The 18,664-nt window shown below is 32.5% G+C and overlaps 1 protein-coding gene and 1 non-coding gene across 2 annotated transcripts in view; both read right to left on the bottom strand.

The window, feature by feature from the left end:
- The window catches only part of MIPOL1 (mirror-image polydactyly 1), a 321,677-nt gene that overhangs the window by 244,468 nt on the left and 58,545 nt on the right, over positions 1-18,664 (bottom strand). Inside the window, exons 4-6 of the mRNA XM_030318980.1 lie at positions 7,682-7,901; positions 6,132-6,267; positions 4,717-4,822 (exon numbers count right to left, since the gene is read on the bottom strand). Of these exons, the coding sequence (XP_030174840.1) occupies positions 4,717-4,822; positions 6,132-6,267; positions 7,682-7,901 (462 nt within the window). The remainder of the gene's footprint in view (positions 1-4,716; positions 4,823-6,131; positions 6,268-7,681; positions 7,902-18,664) is intronic.
- On the bottom strand, positions 18,489-18,636 carry LOC115517387. The gene has a single exon (XR_003969839.1). It is a non-coding gene; the product is annotated as a small nucleolar RNA SNORA62/SNORA6 family (small nucleolar RNA).

The raw sequence follows: 18,664 nt of genomic DNA, 5'->3' as shown, positions 1-18,664 counted from the left end.
TAACTACATCATGGACCTAAGAGTATATTAATGTTTGCAACAGGCCATATAATATTACATCTCACTGTCAAACTCAATTTAGGTAAAACAAATTTTGAAGTGTTTGTGGTTTCATCATTTTATTTAGTTGAGAAGAAATACTTAACTAAAAAATAGAGAGTCAATGTTTCTGCTACGCTTCTCTAAAATATCCCCTACTATTTAAAGGTCATATATGTCAATAATGTTCAAATAATCTTATCCACATGTACAATTTAATGAGTTAAAACACAGTAAGAAGTCTTAAATAGCTCCTATGAGATAAATTTTTTGCAGTGGTAACACATATGGAATGAGCTAGTCATTTCAGCTTTTGCAAAATTAAGACCTACCTACTATATATTTTTCCTTTATTTTCTTTAATGAAAAGATTTAAAAAATATTTTCTTATTTCCAAGCCACCTAAATACAGTTAAATCTTAAAATCAAAGGAAAATTGAAAACTGTGGGATAAATGAACTAATAAAAACCCTCATAAATTATTTTTAAAAAAGAAATGAATATCAATCCCTTGTGAAACAAAAGCATATACAAATACTTATGGGATAGTTTACTTACATTACAAGTACACTTTGAATATACCCTCTATTAAATCAAGGAATCTTGAGAAAACAAGATGATAACATCCTCATCTTATCTACTGAGTGCTTTTTATGGGTTAAGCACTTCATACACATTATCTCACTTAAATGTCACAGCAACCTATAAAATAAGTTTTAATCAAAGCTTAGTGAGTCTGTCACTTATACATGATAAGTGGCAAAAAGATTAGAACAAAGGTCTGATTCCAAACTCTGAACATTTAACCCCTACTATAGTGTATTATGAGTGAAAAGTGAATACAGTCAAAAAGAAATGTTTGAAATCCCAAATCTGTCTTCTTCGCTGGTGTATATTCAGTGCCTAAAACAATCCTAGCACACAATGGCCCTTCAATAAATACTTCTTGGTTAAATTTTAAAAGAGTTAGCTTAGCTCCTATAAAGTGCCAAATAAAAACAGTATTGGTGGTGATGTCAAAAAAGAAGGGGAAGACAAGAGAGTCAACCATTTGAGATTTTATCACAATAGAGGACACAACGGGGTTTCAAAATTGCATGAAATCATGTCAGTTTGAATGACAGTATTTGTAGTATATAAAAACCAACAGGGAAGTAACGGAAATAAGCTTGATATTATTTTAACAGTCTACATAAAGGTTTATTATTGGTACACATTAGATTAAGGCCCATATCTTTTGTATCCCAATTCTTTTATTTTGGATTCACATTTAAGTAAGATGTATTTTTAATTAAAACCTAAACAGAACAAAAGTCTCTTTATGACTTCTGATATTATCAAAGATTTAAGAATTGTATAGAGATAAAATAATAAATATTACTATTAGCTACAACTTACTGAGTACCAGTTATATATTAGGTGCTTTTGTACATTATCTATAATCCCTAAAATAATCTGGTAAATTAGTTAATATTCACATCTTACACGGCAGAAAGTAAACCTGGAGAAGCTCATAAGTAACTTGCCCAAAGGCGCACAGTTGGTGTTAATAAGTATCAAAGCTGTGATTTGCACCTGGGTCAGTCTGATTCTACGGCTTTTGGTCTTCCCATTATTTCAATGTGCCTCACAAAGAACTGGGCACCTTTGTTTCATGTGGTTTTTTGACTGTACCAGACTCTCATTCTTATATTTAATCAGGTGGGAAGACAAAATAGACTAATACATATGTAACTTATACAACACACAAAGACACGCAAATAAATAAGGAGAAAATCTGAAACAAAAATGGCTTAGGTAAAATGGCAAATTTGATCACAGCCGTCATATAAATTTCATGAAACTGGTTCACGTGGTCGTTATGTATCAAACATATCACAGGAATTATTTGAAGATCAGAAAGTAACTATTAAAAAAAATCACTTCCTTAGTGATCAGTAATACTAATATGTAATCATACGAGTACAAATACTAAATCTAATTCACGATCATTGTATAAAACTTGAAAAGGCAGAAAACCATTAATTGAAACATTAATATATCCATTAATAATACAAATAAATTTGCCTCGTTTCATATAATGTACGTGTACACATAGATTTAACAAAATTATATTATAAATGCAGTTTCCCCCCTACTTTTCACTTAACATTAAATCATGAAGATTTTCTCATATCACCAAATATTTAGCAACGGTTTTCAGTTATCATATAATGTCTCACAGCATACACATACCTTATTTAACCATTCTCTTACTGTCTGATTGATGTTAGTTCTCTGGCTATTATAACTAACACTAGTATGGATATCCTTAATATAAATCTTTATGTCATGCACTATAAGGAAATGGCTATTTCCTTAGAGCACTTCATATTTTAACTAACATTTGAAAAATCTATAAACATATATTTTTATATCTTATTTGCAATTTTCAATGTTTACTTGAGATGTTTTTGCATGTATTTCTTTTAATGTGTAATATCTTGATTTTTTTTAAACAATTATACTTTGCTTAAGTACACTATAATACATAAATGTGTCATAGTTATAATATACTTTACCAAATACACTTTTTATTTTGAATATAAAAATGAGCCATGACAGAAACAAACATCAATACTGGTGTGGACTTTTTTTGCTGTTGTTATGTGGGTTATCTGTCCTTTCACATGACACTAAAGAACACATTTATCACATGTAATCATATTCCTATAATGTTCCTCTTTATCTATTAAGGTACTGACACAGTTTTTGTTGTTGTGTTTTGCTTTTTGACTGCACCTGATACCAGTTGGGTAGAAAATAAGCTACTAAAGACCATACATATGAGAAAATATGAAAAAAATAATAAGTCTAGCAAGAGTTAATGAATTTCTTACAGTTTCAAGCCAATGGAATTCTTAAGCAATTCAGTGTTTTTTTTTAATTTTGACATATCACAATGATGACTCTCTCTAATGTCATAAGTAAAATATCTTTAATCTTTTTTAATAAGATAGAACTGAAACATTAAAAAGATACACACTGAAAATTTATACTTTAAAAAAATTTCAGAGGATTTTCATTTTGTCTCATTTTTATAACTAAGTGGTTGGATGTATCTCTTTTAACTAGATTGCACTGCTATTTTCATCAATTTAGGAGGCTGTAAAAATACTAAACATCTCAAATATTTAACATTTACTAAAATAATATTGTATAATTAATGAGAAATATTTGATTAACAAGAATCATAAAGCAATCAAATTCTTTCCATTGTATGCATGCATGATTCGTACTATTTAGTCAAAGGGAAGCCTTAAGTATATACAAATAAGTAAATATTTGAAGTATATGATTAGCTATATCATACAAAAGTTTTAAGAGTAGATAATATTGCTTAATGAGATTTCACCTCCAAGATACAAGTGATCAATGCAAACATATTAATTTATGCTTTTCAGTAAATCAAAATGCCCTAAATCTTATCAAATTACTCCTGCAAGACACATGCAAAGCTATACAACACCTTTAAACAAATGTACTTATAATATCTTCCTAGTAATTAGCATATATATGATTATAAAAAGCCAACAAACTTCCAAATTGTTCTAAGTTTTTATTTGAATTATTCATTATTAACATATGGTTATTTTTCCTTAAAATATATTAGTCCCACATTCTCTATTAAAAAAGAAAAAACATTCATGGTAGTTTAACAGTACAGAAAAACAACCATCTATTATTTTAGTTGGAGTATTTATTTATGGTAATTTTGGTTATATATTCATAGTGATGTTCAGTTCTATTTTGTATAATAACATTTTAAAGACAGGCTATACCTGTGAATGTCTCTGACCTAAAAAACCAGAATTCTCTCATATATGCAACCAGGTTAACATAGCCTCAAACTAATCACAAAATAATTTCTAAAAATCATTCTAATTGATATAAAAATGTTAAATAAGTAATCTCTAAAATGCCTCTGCAGGTTAATTTCTATTATACTATGAAATTTCTCTCCTTAACATAAAACAGTGAGCAAAAGAGTCACAAACTATTGAGAATCATCTGAACTTATCTGTAACATATCACAAATATATTTAAAAATTTTTCCTTACAAAGACTTGTGAGTAAAGATAGACTCCAAAACATATTTAAGGCAGTCATTTATAATCTTAAACTCTGGCAACCTTTCATTTTAATCTTCTCAGTGAAAGCATTATCTCCATCATCATCCACATGATCAGATGAAAATTTATTAATTGCACAAAACAGATTTTTGAATCAAATGTAGGTTTCCATTGGCAATGAATATATGACTATCCTCACACAAAAGAGAAGTATTTCCTCTCAAGGAGCTAAAACAATAAGTGGTATTTGAACTGCTGGTTGAAAGGTAGAGGCACTGGTAATCATTATTTCCCCTTGTTTGTTCAGGCCCTTCCAACAAAACAAACAACCTTTTTGTGATTGGATTGACATGGTGTTAACAATGCATTTAATGCCCAAATCAGTATGAATACAGGTAAAGCTCTCACTAATACCAGTACCAGGATGTTAAAGCCACCTATTTTCTATGCAGCCAAAAAAAAAAAAAAAAAAAAAGAGCCTCCCCTCCTTTGGCAAATAAGCTAGTATGCTAGTATTCACTGAGCCACATCATATAATAACTCTCTTAATACTCGTCTACTATACCTGCTGTCTTCTCAGCAATATGAGCTTCTGTTGCTTTCTCCTGGAGTTCCAGCCTAAGCTTTAGTTTTCTATGTTCCTTATCTTCTTTAGTCAGTTCTTCTTGAAGCTAAAACACATTGAAAGAAACATAGTTTCTTATTCGACAAATTTCTTACAGAAATATAATTAATCCCAAAGTAAAAGTTATTTTTTCTAAACCCTTACTTATTACATTTAACTGCCTAAATACATAAGTCCAAGTGGGGTGGGGGTGGGGGGGGAAGAAATCCCACAATGTTTAACATTTTAAGCTATTTTTAAAGTAATAATTAATTACCTATAACGATAGAGAAATTATAGAAACATTTTGATATACACTTGTGTATTTATAGGCAAATGAAATTAAAGAGGGAATGACACAATTATTAAAAATACTGCAAAAAGCAATCTGATCTGTTCTTTTGTCTTAAAGCAAAAGACTTGGAAGGCACTACCCTAATAAAAAAACAACAGCTTTACAGCTTCTCTTAGTAATTCTAATACTTTGAAACAAAATTAATTAAGATAATAATCTTAATATGTGAAACAAATCTCCTTTGAGAATGCTATCCCATCATATTCTATTTAAATCGGCACTGGCACCTGATTTATAACTGGCATGTAATAAATAATTACTAAATGAAAATACTGAACATATCTCCTACTTTCATACAGAACTCCTCAATTGTTTGTCATTTGTGTTGTTTTCAATCAGATATTATCAACATTTCTAACAGCATGCTTCAGTTTGATTAGGTCAAAAACTAGAATATGAAAATCAGAAAAGTATGTAGAGGTATGCAGAGGTTAAAAAAACAGAAGGTATAGAAAACGAACATTATTTAATAACATTATTAAATGTGCAAAGAAATATAACTAGAAAGAGTCAGTAAGGATAAGACACATGACATGACAAACTGGACTGGACAAAATGTAGCAGTATATAACACAAGGAATGTGACGGTATTGCCAAAATTTAATCACATATATTGTTGACGTGAAATACAGGGCACAGATGCTAAGAAAAAAAAGTTAAGTAACATGAAATCATTCATTGTATTTCTCACTTTCTGTAATACTGAAGTAAACTTTTACTACCGTTAAAACTTGAATGAATCTTTTTTTTTTTAAGGTACCTACTCAGGGTACTACAGATTGATGAAAAAAGAAGTGATATCACAGGCCAGCAAGGCAGGAAAGTAAAGAAATTGCTTTTGATAGCCAATCTCTCAATACAATCATACTCTGATGGTATGGTATGGTATGGCAACAACATAAAGCTACCATGAAAGGCTAAAAGTACATGATGAAACTGAATTATGATGGGCAACAAAGCAAACTTATAAGGTCAACAGCTAAAAGCACACTGTACAATTATCAGACTTTCTATATTGTACCTTTTTATTGCTTGCTCTGAGAATGTCCAATTCTTTTAGAAGAAATGCTATTGTCTTCTCTTTATCTAAGTCTGAAGTAACTTGACAAGGGATCGTACACTCACAATACAAATCATGATCTCTATGTTCCATAATGCTGTAAGAAAAAAAACTATTGAACTATATACATATATGATTTCTACCATGCGGAATCTATAATTTTACACTTCAAATGAGGGAAACCAATTTAATGTTAACAATAATATATAAAGTTACTTAGTTTTAAATTTCTCTTGTTATATACTGTTAAGAAAATACATGGATGGAAAAGAATGAATATATCAACGTCACAGAGTCGTTAATCTATCAACTGAGGGAACTAAATCTGTGGAAAGCATTTAGTCATTTCTATAGAAATTCATTGTTAAGTATACGTAAAGAATTCAGATTTTAGGGGATGTGAATAATTCAATTTATACTTTTGGTCAGGACTCTAGATACATATCTCACTTTTCTGAAAATGGAAAGAATCATACTTTTTTCAGTGTGGTTGACAGAATATCATATTTTTGTTATTAAACTCAAAACAAAACTGAAAACCTATTCCTGTAACATTTAATGGTAAATAATTTTTTTGACATTTTGTATGCTATTTGAGGACAGTATCGACTTGCCAGCAGGTAGTAAAAAGGAAGGGAAAGAGATGGACTATTTTTTGAAGGCATTATATTAAACTTGTAAGCATAGGTAAACTTTAGAGTCTCTAAGAAGCAATTAAGCAGGGAGGTCTGGGACAGTCAGTGCAGTTCTACCTACCATGTATACCTTCTGTTGCAATTATATTAAGATATTTCATACTCTGGCTTTAGACCAGTCTCTACTATTTATTTTTCCCACATGGTTATAAAATGTTTACCACCTCTTCATTCATCCCTAACCCTATGCCCCTATGCAGTAATTCTGCAGTATTTTCAAAATATATGACTAATTATGGAAGTACTTTAATCCCATAGAGGTAAAAGTCACAGGGGTCACAAATTCAAATCCCGTCATGGGATAAGTAGGTAAGGTGAATGGTAAAAGCTGTAGAATGGAAAATAATAAAGAAGGCAAATGGGAAAGTACAAGGCCCTTCTAAAAGTAATCAAACTCCTTTAAACAAAAAATCACGCTAATCAAAGCCAAAACACATCTTTGGGCTTATTTTGTCCTACAGTTGCCATTTTTTGGCTCTGATGAATAATTTCCCATTTATGTCAACTTAACAGTTATTTCCAGATCCAAAATGAAAGGTCACAGAAAATAATATTCAACAAGAAGGAATAAAATCTCATGGCCTTCATTTAAACTCACCTTATGCTTTTTCACTTAACAATCTACATCCATTCTATCAACATAATGAAAACAGTAGAAAACTCTGGTAGACAGCCCAAATTCTAATAAGTTAATGATATGTCCAATGTAGCTGAAGCCAAAAAGAAAAAAGGGAGAGACGAATGGGGCAGGGAGGGAGGGAGGAAGAAAGAGTTCTCTCAATCTTACTTTCTAAATCTAAGGCTGCCAGCACTCACTTGGATTTTTCAATAGTGCAGTCAGCTGTCTCATCACCTGGATAAGGAAAATTCCTTGATCTCTGCCCTGGCAGTTCTGTGTCCTCATAGGTGGCTTCATTAACCAATTCACTGGATTTCTGATGCATGCTTTCCTTAGAATTCACAGTTGGTTGCTCATCTGGCTCTGTACTTTTATTTCTCCCTGTAGTCTCTTGTTCAAGGTAACTATGGGCTATCTCTGTATTTAAAACAAAACAAAAACAAATGATACGTGAAATACCATAGCTACATATTAAATCATTGAAATGAATATTTTTGTAGAAATAGGTGCTCTCATAACTTTAAACATGTACTTACTAGTCTTACTCCTATTGTAATCAGGAACGTACAGCGGTTTTTCCACATCTGGTGGGGGCATTTAGGGCAGTGGTTTACAACCTTCAGTTCAGGTTGAAATAACCTGAGGAGTTTCTAGAAATCCTTAGCCCAGACCACATCTTGTATTAATTAAATCAAAATGTGTCAGAGTGTCCAAATGACTTCAGCATCCAACCAAAACTGAGAAACACAGATTTAGGGGCACTGTTTTCTAGATTTCTTTTCTAGATTTCAAAAAATAGGATGCGATACGCAAATGACTATAGAGAAGTGATACTGTGCATGCAACTCTGGTATCCAACTGCCTGGGCTAGAATTCCAGCTTTGCCTAGTGCATAACTTTCGTCAGGTTACATAACCCATCAAAGCCTAAGTTTCTTGTTTGTAAAATGAGAACATAAGAGCACTTTTACTTGAGTTACTTTAAGGGCTGACTGATGCAAAGTACTTGGCCTAGTGTTAGGCACATTGGTAAACGTTAGCTATTATTTTTGTAATCATTATCATGATATTAAAATTAATACAATATAAGAAAAATTATTTTTAACTTCCATCTTATCAGATATATATTATACATTAGAAAATCTGGGGCCCTGGGTGGCTCGGTCGGTTAAGCATCCGACTTCAGCTGAGGTCATGATCTCACGGCCCGTGAGTTCAAGCCCCGCGTCGGGCTCTGTGCTGACCGCTCAGAGCCTGGAGCCTGTTTCAGATTCTGTGTCTCCCTCTCTCTCTGCCCCTCCCCTGTTCATGCTCTGTCTCTCTCTGTCTCAAAAATAAATAAACGTTAAAATTAAAAAAAAAAGAAAAGAAAAGAAAATCTGTTTTGTAATGCCTGGCTATCCCATAAAAATTATCTTAAGCTGTAACTAGTATATAACAGCTATTTCAAAGGAATAGTATATCTGATACTATGGTGAAATTTTTGGAAGAAAATGACACACATGCAACTACATAAAACAAACTCTTTTACTGGTAAATCAGACCAACAGGCACAAATACTGATTGTAACAAATACTTTATTATTTCCAGTATCAATAACTCTTGAACTTTAAAAAGCAAGTGAATCTCACCTGCTTGTTGATGATGCCCTTTCCAACCTGCCAAACTTAAAATCCTTTTAAGCAGAAAAGCAGAGGAGAGTAGTTTTAGAATAAATAACAAAATAGGGGTACTTATAAATAAGCTACTTCTCACAAAGTATTCATTTCTTAAGGAGAAATTCTTTGCTTGTGGATATGCTGAAACTAGGTTTAGCTAGTCATAAACCCTAAGTCCTGGGCATTATCTTGTTGGTAGCTGAAGCTAAATCAGAAATCACTTGTTTTTAGTAAATTACTCTCAATTTCAGTTTGTTTGACAAAACAAATAGGGAGACTATGTCATCATAATTATATGCTGTAAGATATCTATGAAACATTAAACAGTAAAACATTATACTGTTTTTATTTAAACTTTAACAATTCTAGGTATTTGAAAATTATCCTGTTGGTTTTTGACATTTCAAAACACTTACATGGTTTGCTTCAGATGTTTATCAGGCTACTTTTCTAGGAGAAGCTGGTGTTAGTAGAATGGAACCCTCAAAATTTGAATTAAGGAATTTTATAAATGGACATAAATACAACTGTATCTATAAACCATGCTTTCTAACACTAACACGTAATTTTAAAAGTACAGCTGACACTTGAACACATGGGTTTGAACTGTGCAGGTCCACTTATCTGTGAATTTTTTTCTTTTATAACTACAATAGAGTAATGTAAATGTATTTTCTCTTATGATTTGCTTAATAACATTTTTTTTCTCTAGCTTATTTTATGGTTAAGAATACAGTATTAATACATACAACATACAATACACATGTTAATTGACTATAGTACTGGTAAAGCTTCTGGTCAACAGTAGGCTATTAAGTAGTTACGTTTTGGGGGAGTCAAAGTTATACAGGAATTTGAGTGCAGGGGGTTGGATCTCCTAACACCCAGATTGTTCAAGGATCAACTTTTACTAAAATGAAAGAGAATTACGGTTTTCCATCATCTACATTACCATTACCTTACCACTATGTACAACTCGTCCCATATTTTTACTTCTGTATTTCTGGATTTAGTTTAGCATCTTTCTTCTCCCAGTTTCTAATTTCTAACCTCCTAGTGTTTACTTTACCTCATCCTTGGTATGTATACTTTCTATCTGCTTACTATATTTATAGCTCTTTTTCTTACTTCAGGTTAATGTCAAGTTTTGTGTTCTGCTGAATTCTTGGCAAATCAGCACCTTTTCACCAGGGAATGTACTATCTTCTCCAAACTCAGAGCTTCCCAATAAAAGGACTCTATGCAGATCCCTCCTGGATTATAGTAATTATAATCTCTTATAGTATAATTAAAATAAACTCAGCAAGTTCTAATGTACTTCTGGAATTTAATTCTAAATGTTTAATATTTTTGAAGAACCCTGTACTGTGTGATTTGGCTCTGATTAATTAAAGATGTTTCTAATCTTGCTTGGTACTAGCTTTTAAACTTCTAACTGTAACTGTTTACCAGGCATTTGGAGCCTGCTCTGTAAATCAAACTATCCATACATACTCTGCCAGTGAAAATTTAATTTTACTTTGGAGTAAACAAGGCTGATTTATAAAATTTTCCTTTTGTCTGCCTATTTTTTTTCCATTATAGCAAATGTTGTTTAAATCTTCTCTCAATGCTTTTCTACTCTGCCATATTACATTATCCTAAATCAGAATTCAACTTCTGTATAGGAAGTTTGACCCTTCTAATTAATCTATTTATTAACTAATTAATGGAAACCTCCAATACAATATGTTATATGAAAGTACTAGGAAAACAAAGGAGTGGGAAACAGACTCTCCCCTGAAGGACTCTAGTATAGTGAGGAGGCAAACTGATCTGACGATTTGAATACAACGTAGAAATGGCTATACTCGGGTCATAGAGACCAAACATAAAACATAGTAGACATACTGATGCTCAACTAGAAGATTCTGGGAAGATTTCACAAAGGCATCTGTTCCAACAAAAGACAAGTAGGAATGTGCAAAGCAATCAACTACCAAACGGTTTGAGTTAGATGATGTAATGAAAAAGTTGACAGACTCTAAGAATAAAGTAACAGGAAGAACAAGCATGGGTACAGAGGAGAAGGAATGGCTTTAGGAAAAACACAGACATTTCTTGTATATCTTTCTTGAAATGACAAGATGTTATAGTCAGGGAGTAAAAATTTCTAAAATGAGTGATATGTAAGACAAAGTCCAAGATGTGGTTCATCTGGGAATGGGTAAATGAAATAGACTGAAGGTACATGTAGAGGAAGAAATCAAGGAATCAAGGTACTGAAAGTGTTATCTATTAAAACACTGAAATCATTCAGAAAAATGGCAAGCAATGGAAAGGAGAAATGAGAGCCAAGACTTCACTGACCGCATCAACATGCTGAAGAAAACAGAGACAAATGAGAGAGCTGAGAGGAATTGATTGTAGAGAAGTCATTTTTTTATCGTTTTACTTTGAAATAATTTCAATCTAATAAAAAAGCTACAAAAATAGTACACAGTTCCTATGTACTGAGTCAAGGCACCCAGATTCTCCAAATGTTAACATTTTACCACACTTGCTTTATTGTTCTCTTCATTCTCTCTGTATCTACCTACCTATGTAATTTTTTCCATAACATTTGAGAGTAAGTTGCAGGCATTATGTACTTTGACTTTTCAAGTCAAATTTAAGATACTGCTCTATCACATTGCATTTTGTCAAGTTTGATTTACCTTTTTCAAGGCCCAACTTAAGTTCAATTTCTGAGTTAGTACCATCTCCAACCAAGAGAAGATGATAGCACTTAGTGACTCTAACTCAGTCTTCAATTATTCTCCCTACACTCTCAAGCCCAAAAGAAAGACCATTACTTTTTTAAAATATTTTTATTTATTTATTTTTTTGAGAGAGCACGAGTGGGGGAAGGGCAGAGAGAGAGGGAGAGAGTAGATCTGAAGCAGACTCTGCAATGACAACAGACAGCCTGATGTGGGGCTCAAACTCACAAACCATGAGATCATGACCTGAGCTAAAGTCAGATGCTTAACCAACTGAGCCACCGAGCTACCCCAAGAAAGACCATTATGAAGTGATAATGGGGTGAAGCCACTAAAAGCTTCAGCTAAGCTGTCTGGATTGCCCCATCACTTGAAAAAGCATTGCATACAGAAGTATAAATATATGTCAATACAATGCAACAAAAAGGCAAGTTACAGGTCTGCTTTGCACACCAGTCAATTGGAAAGATAAGATATATATTTAAAAGAAAAAAACCCTATTCACTTCTAAATATCTCTAGACAGATGAAAGTTTAAAACTAAAACTATTCTATTAATTCCTCTCTCATATGGTTTAAAATGGAAACTCTATAACCTTTTTTAGTAATCTGCTTCAGTGTTTAATCAATGTCATTATTAACTATTCCATCATTATGACTAACAAAATTATTACTATTTAAATATATTTCTCCATATGGACTTAGACAATAAATTATCAATGTCTTCTTCATAATTCATAAGACTCTGAAGTCTAACTTTCTTTTTTTTTTTTTAAACATTTATTTATTTTTGAGACAGAGAAAGACACAGCATGAACGGGGGAGGGGCAGAGAGAGAGGGAGACACGGAATCAGAAGCAGGCTCCAGGCTCTGAGCCATCAGCCCAAAGCCCGACGCGGGGCTCGAACTTGCAGACCGCGAGATCGTGACCTGAGCTGAAGTCGGACGCTCAACCGACTGAGCCACCCAGGCGCCCCTAACTTTCTTTCCTAAGAGTTAAACAACAGGGAATTTTTATAACTACTATCAATTCCTTTAGTTATTTATTTGCTCTTCTGTGAGGACTGTATTACTGGACATAAGAATTTGACCACTTCAAACCAAATATATTTCCCAGTTTTTGCTATTACTATCTTATGCTATCACTACCATATTAGCTTATCCTGTGACCATTTCAAAGTAATTTTACAGAGGAAAACTACTAGTTATTTCTCAAATTGCTATTGCTAGAGACAGTTTACTCATCTGGGCAAAATGGGTGGACTTTGAAAAGATTTTGGGGGGGATTTTAATACTTAATACATATACCTAGGCTACCTGCAATATATGCTTTGAAGACCCTCTGTCTGTCTAGTAACTTTCATGCTGCTTCCAATGGATCATTTTCATGATCTAACAAAGTCTCTATTTCTGGAAGTACCAGTATGGTCAACTATCTTAATGCTAGCATTGCTATTAAATTCTCAATTCCTTAGTCTAGAAAATTTATTGTATTATACCATTTCCTACCCTAGGAAAGAAAGCCTTAGGATCCCCTTAGGGTTCAATTGTCCAGACAATTATACATTAGTTAATGTAGAATACACTCAGTTAAATTGATGCTACCCAAGAAATCATGACTCATGGCCAAAAATAACTGTTATTTCACAACTACTACACAGAAGTGAGGAGGTGGCTAGAATCAAATAGGGATTCTTAAAGGCTGGGAAATTCTGTTCTGTCTGGCTTTGTAAATAGTTTGTGACAACTGGTATCTGTGTAAACGGATTTGATGGTCCCCTGGGGGGGTCAATACTGTTTACAGAGCTGTTTCTTCGGAGTGGCTGAGCTAGAATTGTCTCTAGGGATCCTACTGGGGTTACTCAGAATAGCAACATCACAGCTACCTGAGAGCTCAGGGGCAGAAAAGAGAAAGGGCAATAGAAATACCATAGGCAAGTACATTCAAATAAATGGATCCTCTGCACCTTCAGATGCAGGTGATACTTAGGGGCATTTGTATCTAAAATGAACCATAAAGGAGGCAATTTATTAATGTTCTTTCTGATGCTTGCTAACACAATGGTCATCACTTCTTTAAACTTTTTTTTTTTTTGGGAAGAGAAAGGTTATTATTTATGCTATAGCATCTAATTTTATAAATATAAAAAAAAACAAAAACTTCATGTTTATAGCTTCTTTCTTTTTTATATTATCTATTACCACACTATGTAAGAACATCAAAATGATAGGACACTTTTTTGCTACTAAATAAGACTGCAAATTTGATGTAATTACAATAGTAGTCCCATATTTTAAACCAAAGATGTCTTTTTTCAATGGTAAGGATTTTTCTAAGTGAATATTAGTTTCAACATAATCAGAGCAACAGTAGCAGTTAGTGGCTCCAAATAACTTCTACCAATTTCTTAAGTAAGTTAAAATGTAGGTTATCTACGTGTGTGTACAAATATTATTTATCTCCTTTACTAAATAATCGTTTTTTATGCGGGGGAGGGTTAATTTACCACAGATGCATACATTGGACTACCCCCACAACCCCTGCCAAACATAAAAGAAAAAGACATCAGAAACTTACGCCATTTCATAGTGGTCTCACCCACTATAAGTGTATACAAGATAAAAGTTTAGAACTTCCAAGCAGAACACTGGTGAATTTAGATTTCCTAGCAAAACCACAGTGCATGGGCCAAACTGCAGGGTTTGAATTCTGGCTCCACCACATGGCTGTATGACCTTTAGCAAATTACTTAACCTCTCTCATCAATTTCCCTATCAATAAAAGTACATAATAACAGTACATATCTCAAAAGGTTGTTATGAGGATTAAATTATTTAAGTTATATAACCTCTTGGAAAAGTGTCAGCACAGAATACATACTCACTAAATGTTAGCTATTATTATCTGCAAAACTCTGCTAAAAACAAAAGATTTTTTTAAAGCAAAAATATTTTTAAATTAAAATATAAAAAGAATAAATCAAATATAGTAAAAATTTATTATAATATACAAAGACATGGACATAAAAACAAATACAATGCCTCATTCAATGAGAAACATACAATAAAAAGAAAATACTTAATGAGGTTAAAACTTAGTTAACACATAATGGTTTAATAAAGCATGTAGAGGATTATAAAACGAACAAGTTACACAAGTAATATGACTTCAAAATTTAGAAATCCTGACACTAGCGAAAGATCCCACAGAAAGAAAATTTAATAGTATATTTCTTTAAATTCAGTCTCATAGTAAGAAAATTGCCTGTTTCTGCAACACAATTTGAGCACTCACTATATTGGCACAATATTAAATATAATCAAGACCACAGCTAGCAGATCACAGGCACTTATCCTTCAGATATTCTAATTTAGCAGTCACAAGAAATTAAGTAACTTTTGGATCTCTAGCTAAAAAAATACAAACTTTTCACTTGGATACTGGATACTCTCTCAGGGAGGTTTCAATATATTTTGGCTTTAACAGCAGTAAGAAGAAAAAAGAAAGAACTATAACTTTCATTTTCATTGCCATGCATACACACTGCCCACATTTCAAGTGCTCAAAGCCACACACAGCCAGTGGCTACCATGTTGGAAAGCACAGACATAAAGCCTTATGCAGTTCTAATAAGGTGTTTTGTATATAATGAGAAGTCAAAAACATTGAGGGCAGAGTCAGGATGTAGCTGTAAGATATTGAAATAAGATTTTACAAAGGTTTATAAAGTTGGAAAATCATGAAACCTGTCAATATCACATAATTTATTCATTTGCACGTGAAGGTTCAACATTCAAATGAAACTACATCTTTTACATTCCTATACATGGCTGTGTATCTAGAGAAACATACCAAAAAGAAGTGGTGAGGTTATTTCATCTTTGATTAAGACAATCTAATGACTTAGTGTACCATATTTCAAATTACCCAGTGGCGAGCCATGAAAATTATTTTACTGGAATTTTGTTATTTATTTTATTACGAAAAAGGTATTTAAAGTGGTGGTACTACACCAAATTTTTAAAAGTGTTTGTTTCATCAAGTCTGCATAGTCATGAGCACATCAATATTCATTCTCCTGGGGAAGAGATGAGATTTCTGTGTAAGAACTAACTTCTATCATAATGTTTCAGATTCTAAATTCTAACATCCTTCACTGTATGAAGACCATGAACACAGTACAATAGTGTAATCTCCTAAAGCTTAGGCTACCTAATTAACTTATGAACATATCACATAAATTAATGCTCTGTAAAACTTGTATCATCCTATTTAAACCATTACAAATATTATCTAGGTTGAAATAATTGTGAAAAGTATCCTAAAATTTTATTAACATAAGAGCGATCTTTATTCCTTTTTTCCTTCAGTGATATGAATTATTTTGGCTACCTACTATGCATTTCTAACCTCTTCAGCCTTTCTCAACTTGTGGTATAATTTATATAAAGTAATTAAAATATGAATGAACTAGGTAAGTCTTATATTTCCACAATCGCAAGTAAAACAGGTTTCATAATTATTTTTTGTTTGTTAAATATGAACACATACCGACTGTCCGTGAATTCAGCAATTTCATCAATCACGTATGGACGCTAACTTTTCCAATAAGAAATATAAAGAGAAAAAACCAGATTTTCTTTATATGTGCCTTTTATTTTATTTAGGAGCATTTTTAGATTTGAAAAACAAAACAGAAGAATCACCAGTCAGACACTAAGTGGAAATCACTGAAACACAATGTTAGTTCTAATGGATGGATGATTGTGTTTGGTCTTTTGAAACTTTGAAGTATAGGTAAGTCTTGATCACACAAATTAATAAATCCTAAAGCTGGAGTTAACAATAACCATTACACCCAAATTCTGCAGCTTAGCCCAGCCAATTTTTCAAAAGGTCAGGTTGTGAACTGGAGAAGATCAGGGAGGTCCACCGCATAGCTTTGTTGCCAGGCATCTCTCGTCTGGATTGTTGCAGGCATTTATTAGTATTCGTCAGCAGACTCAACAGAGCAAACAAGAAATTCAAGCACGAATAATAAAATGAAATGCTGCTATATAACCCTTTGTCATTCAGCAAATATGGGACTTTTTAGCTACATTGTTCCTAAACCTGGGTTACTACTTTAATTTTTCTCCACAGTGCTGACTGAATGAGTATGCATGTGTGTTAAATGCAGAGCTCCCCTAACAACTGCAGGACTGCCATTTAATCTGTTGGTAGATGGACCATTTCCTGTGGGAACCCTAGCTATGATTTCCAGATCCACCAAATAAATCTCAGATTAAGATTCCAAATGAAACCTGCCTTTGGCAGATAAAAAATGTCAAGATGGATATAAACAGTAAAATTATAAATTATCTAGGTGTTGCATGACAAACCAATGTTCAATTTTTTTTGTTGACATGTGCCCAGATATCAAAACTATATGAGACATTCATCAAATGTCACACTTTCATAATATTGGAGGCATCATTAAAACTGTTTGACTAAGGACCTCAAAGTGTTTAAGCAGTAGCTCAAAAGTATATTTGTGCAAAGTAGAAGAATAAATTTACATATCAGCAGCAGCTCATAAGGGATGGGTAAATATTCTGTTTATCTCTCATTGTAATTCAGGTTACTTTAAATACAAGGTTTTAGGAAATCATTATACTCTATATGGTATCATTACATAACTTCCTATGCAAATGATGTATGTTTTATTCAAATTTACCATTTGTTTCTCCAGGAAAAAAAACAAAAGCATAAAAGGAAAAGGTAGGAACTCCCCATTTCATTAATCAACCATGACTACTATACTAGTGCCTTGTTAGTTATATGTAGTATCGTCAGCCCGTATTTGAGTTAACATTTGTAACTTTTTTAAAAAGTATTAAATACCTGAGACCAAAAAAAAAAAAAAAAAAAGCCTGAGAAAAGTAAATTTGTTTTTCTTTTTTATAATGTGTTCATTTCAAAGGACTCTGGGGAGGGGAAGAGACTTTAAAAAAAAAAAAAAAGTAATAAAAGACCAATACAGAACATCTTAGAGAGCAAACAGCCTGTTAAAAATGCAGAGGAAGTCTCTACTGCATTCTCAGGAGATCAAGTATTGTCTTTTTAAGGAAAATTTTTGTTTTGTCTTTGGTCTTCTTACCTGGAAATGCAGACTTGTCCTGGCCCTAATCTCTATACTAGTTGACTATAATACTGGACACTGAAGATTTCTAAAAGGAAACAATCAGATTTGCCAAACTGAAATCGTTACTTTTTAACTATAAACTCTTAAAAGCAAGTGTGTAAATAGGAATTCATTCCAATTATAAATTCTGTACAATTAATCTGTGGAAAGAATCCAGAATATTCTATACTCCAATTTCCAAATGCCTGAAGCCTTAAAGATTATGTATTTATCTGTCTTTCCTATCATATTTCTTCTAATACATGCTGTTGCTTCAAGGAAACTAATTAATAAAACCTACCTATCCTGATCTGATCAATACTAATCTGAAAATTTTGAAAAGAGAGGGGGAAATTTTTAAAATACTGACTAAAGAAAGAAAGAAGAGTATATTCTGCTTAGTTTTTTTCTTTCTTTTTTAAGTTACTTTTTATTTTTTTATACCTGTAGTAAGAATTACTATCAAACTCCACTCACTGGGCCAGAGACCCTTGTGGTGTTAGACTTGCCCCTCACATAGCACCCTACCTACACTTTTGAGTTCACTGATTAACCAGCAGCCTCAACTTCAATATCTAACAATGTGCATGTGCTTAGTTTTTATTATATTTCTATACT

Source organism: Lynx canadensis, chromosome B3 (assembly GCF_007474595.2).
Source record: "Lynx canadensis isolate LIC74 chromosome B3, mLynCan4.pri.v2, whole genome shotgun sequence".
Taxonomy (NCBI): Eukaryota; Metazoa; Chordata; class Mammalia; order Carnivora; family Felidae; genus Lynx; species Lynx canadensis.
This window is presented reverse-complemented; position numbering and strand designations above follow the sequence as displayed.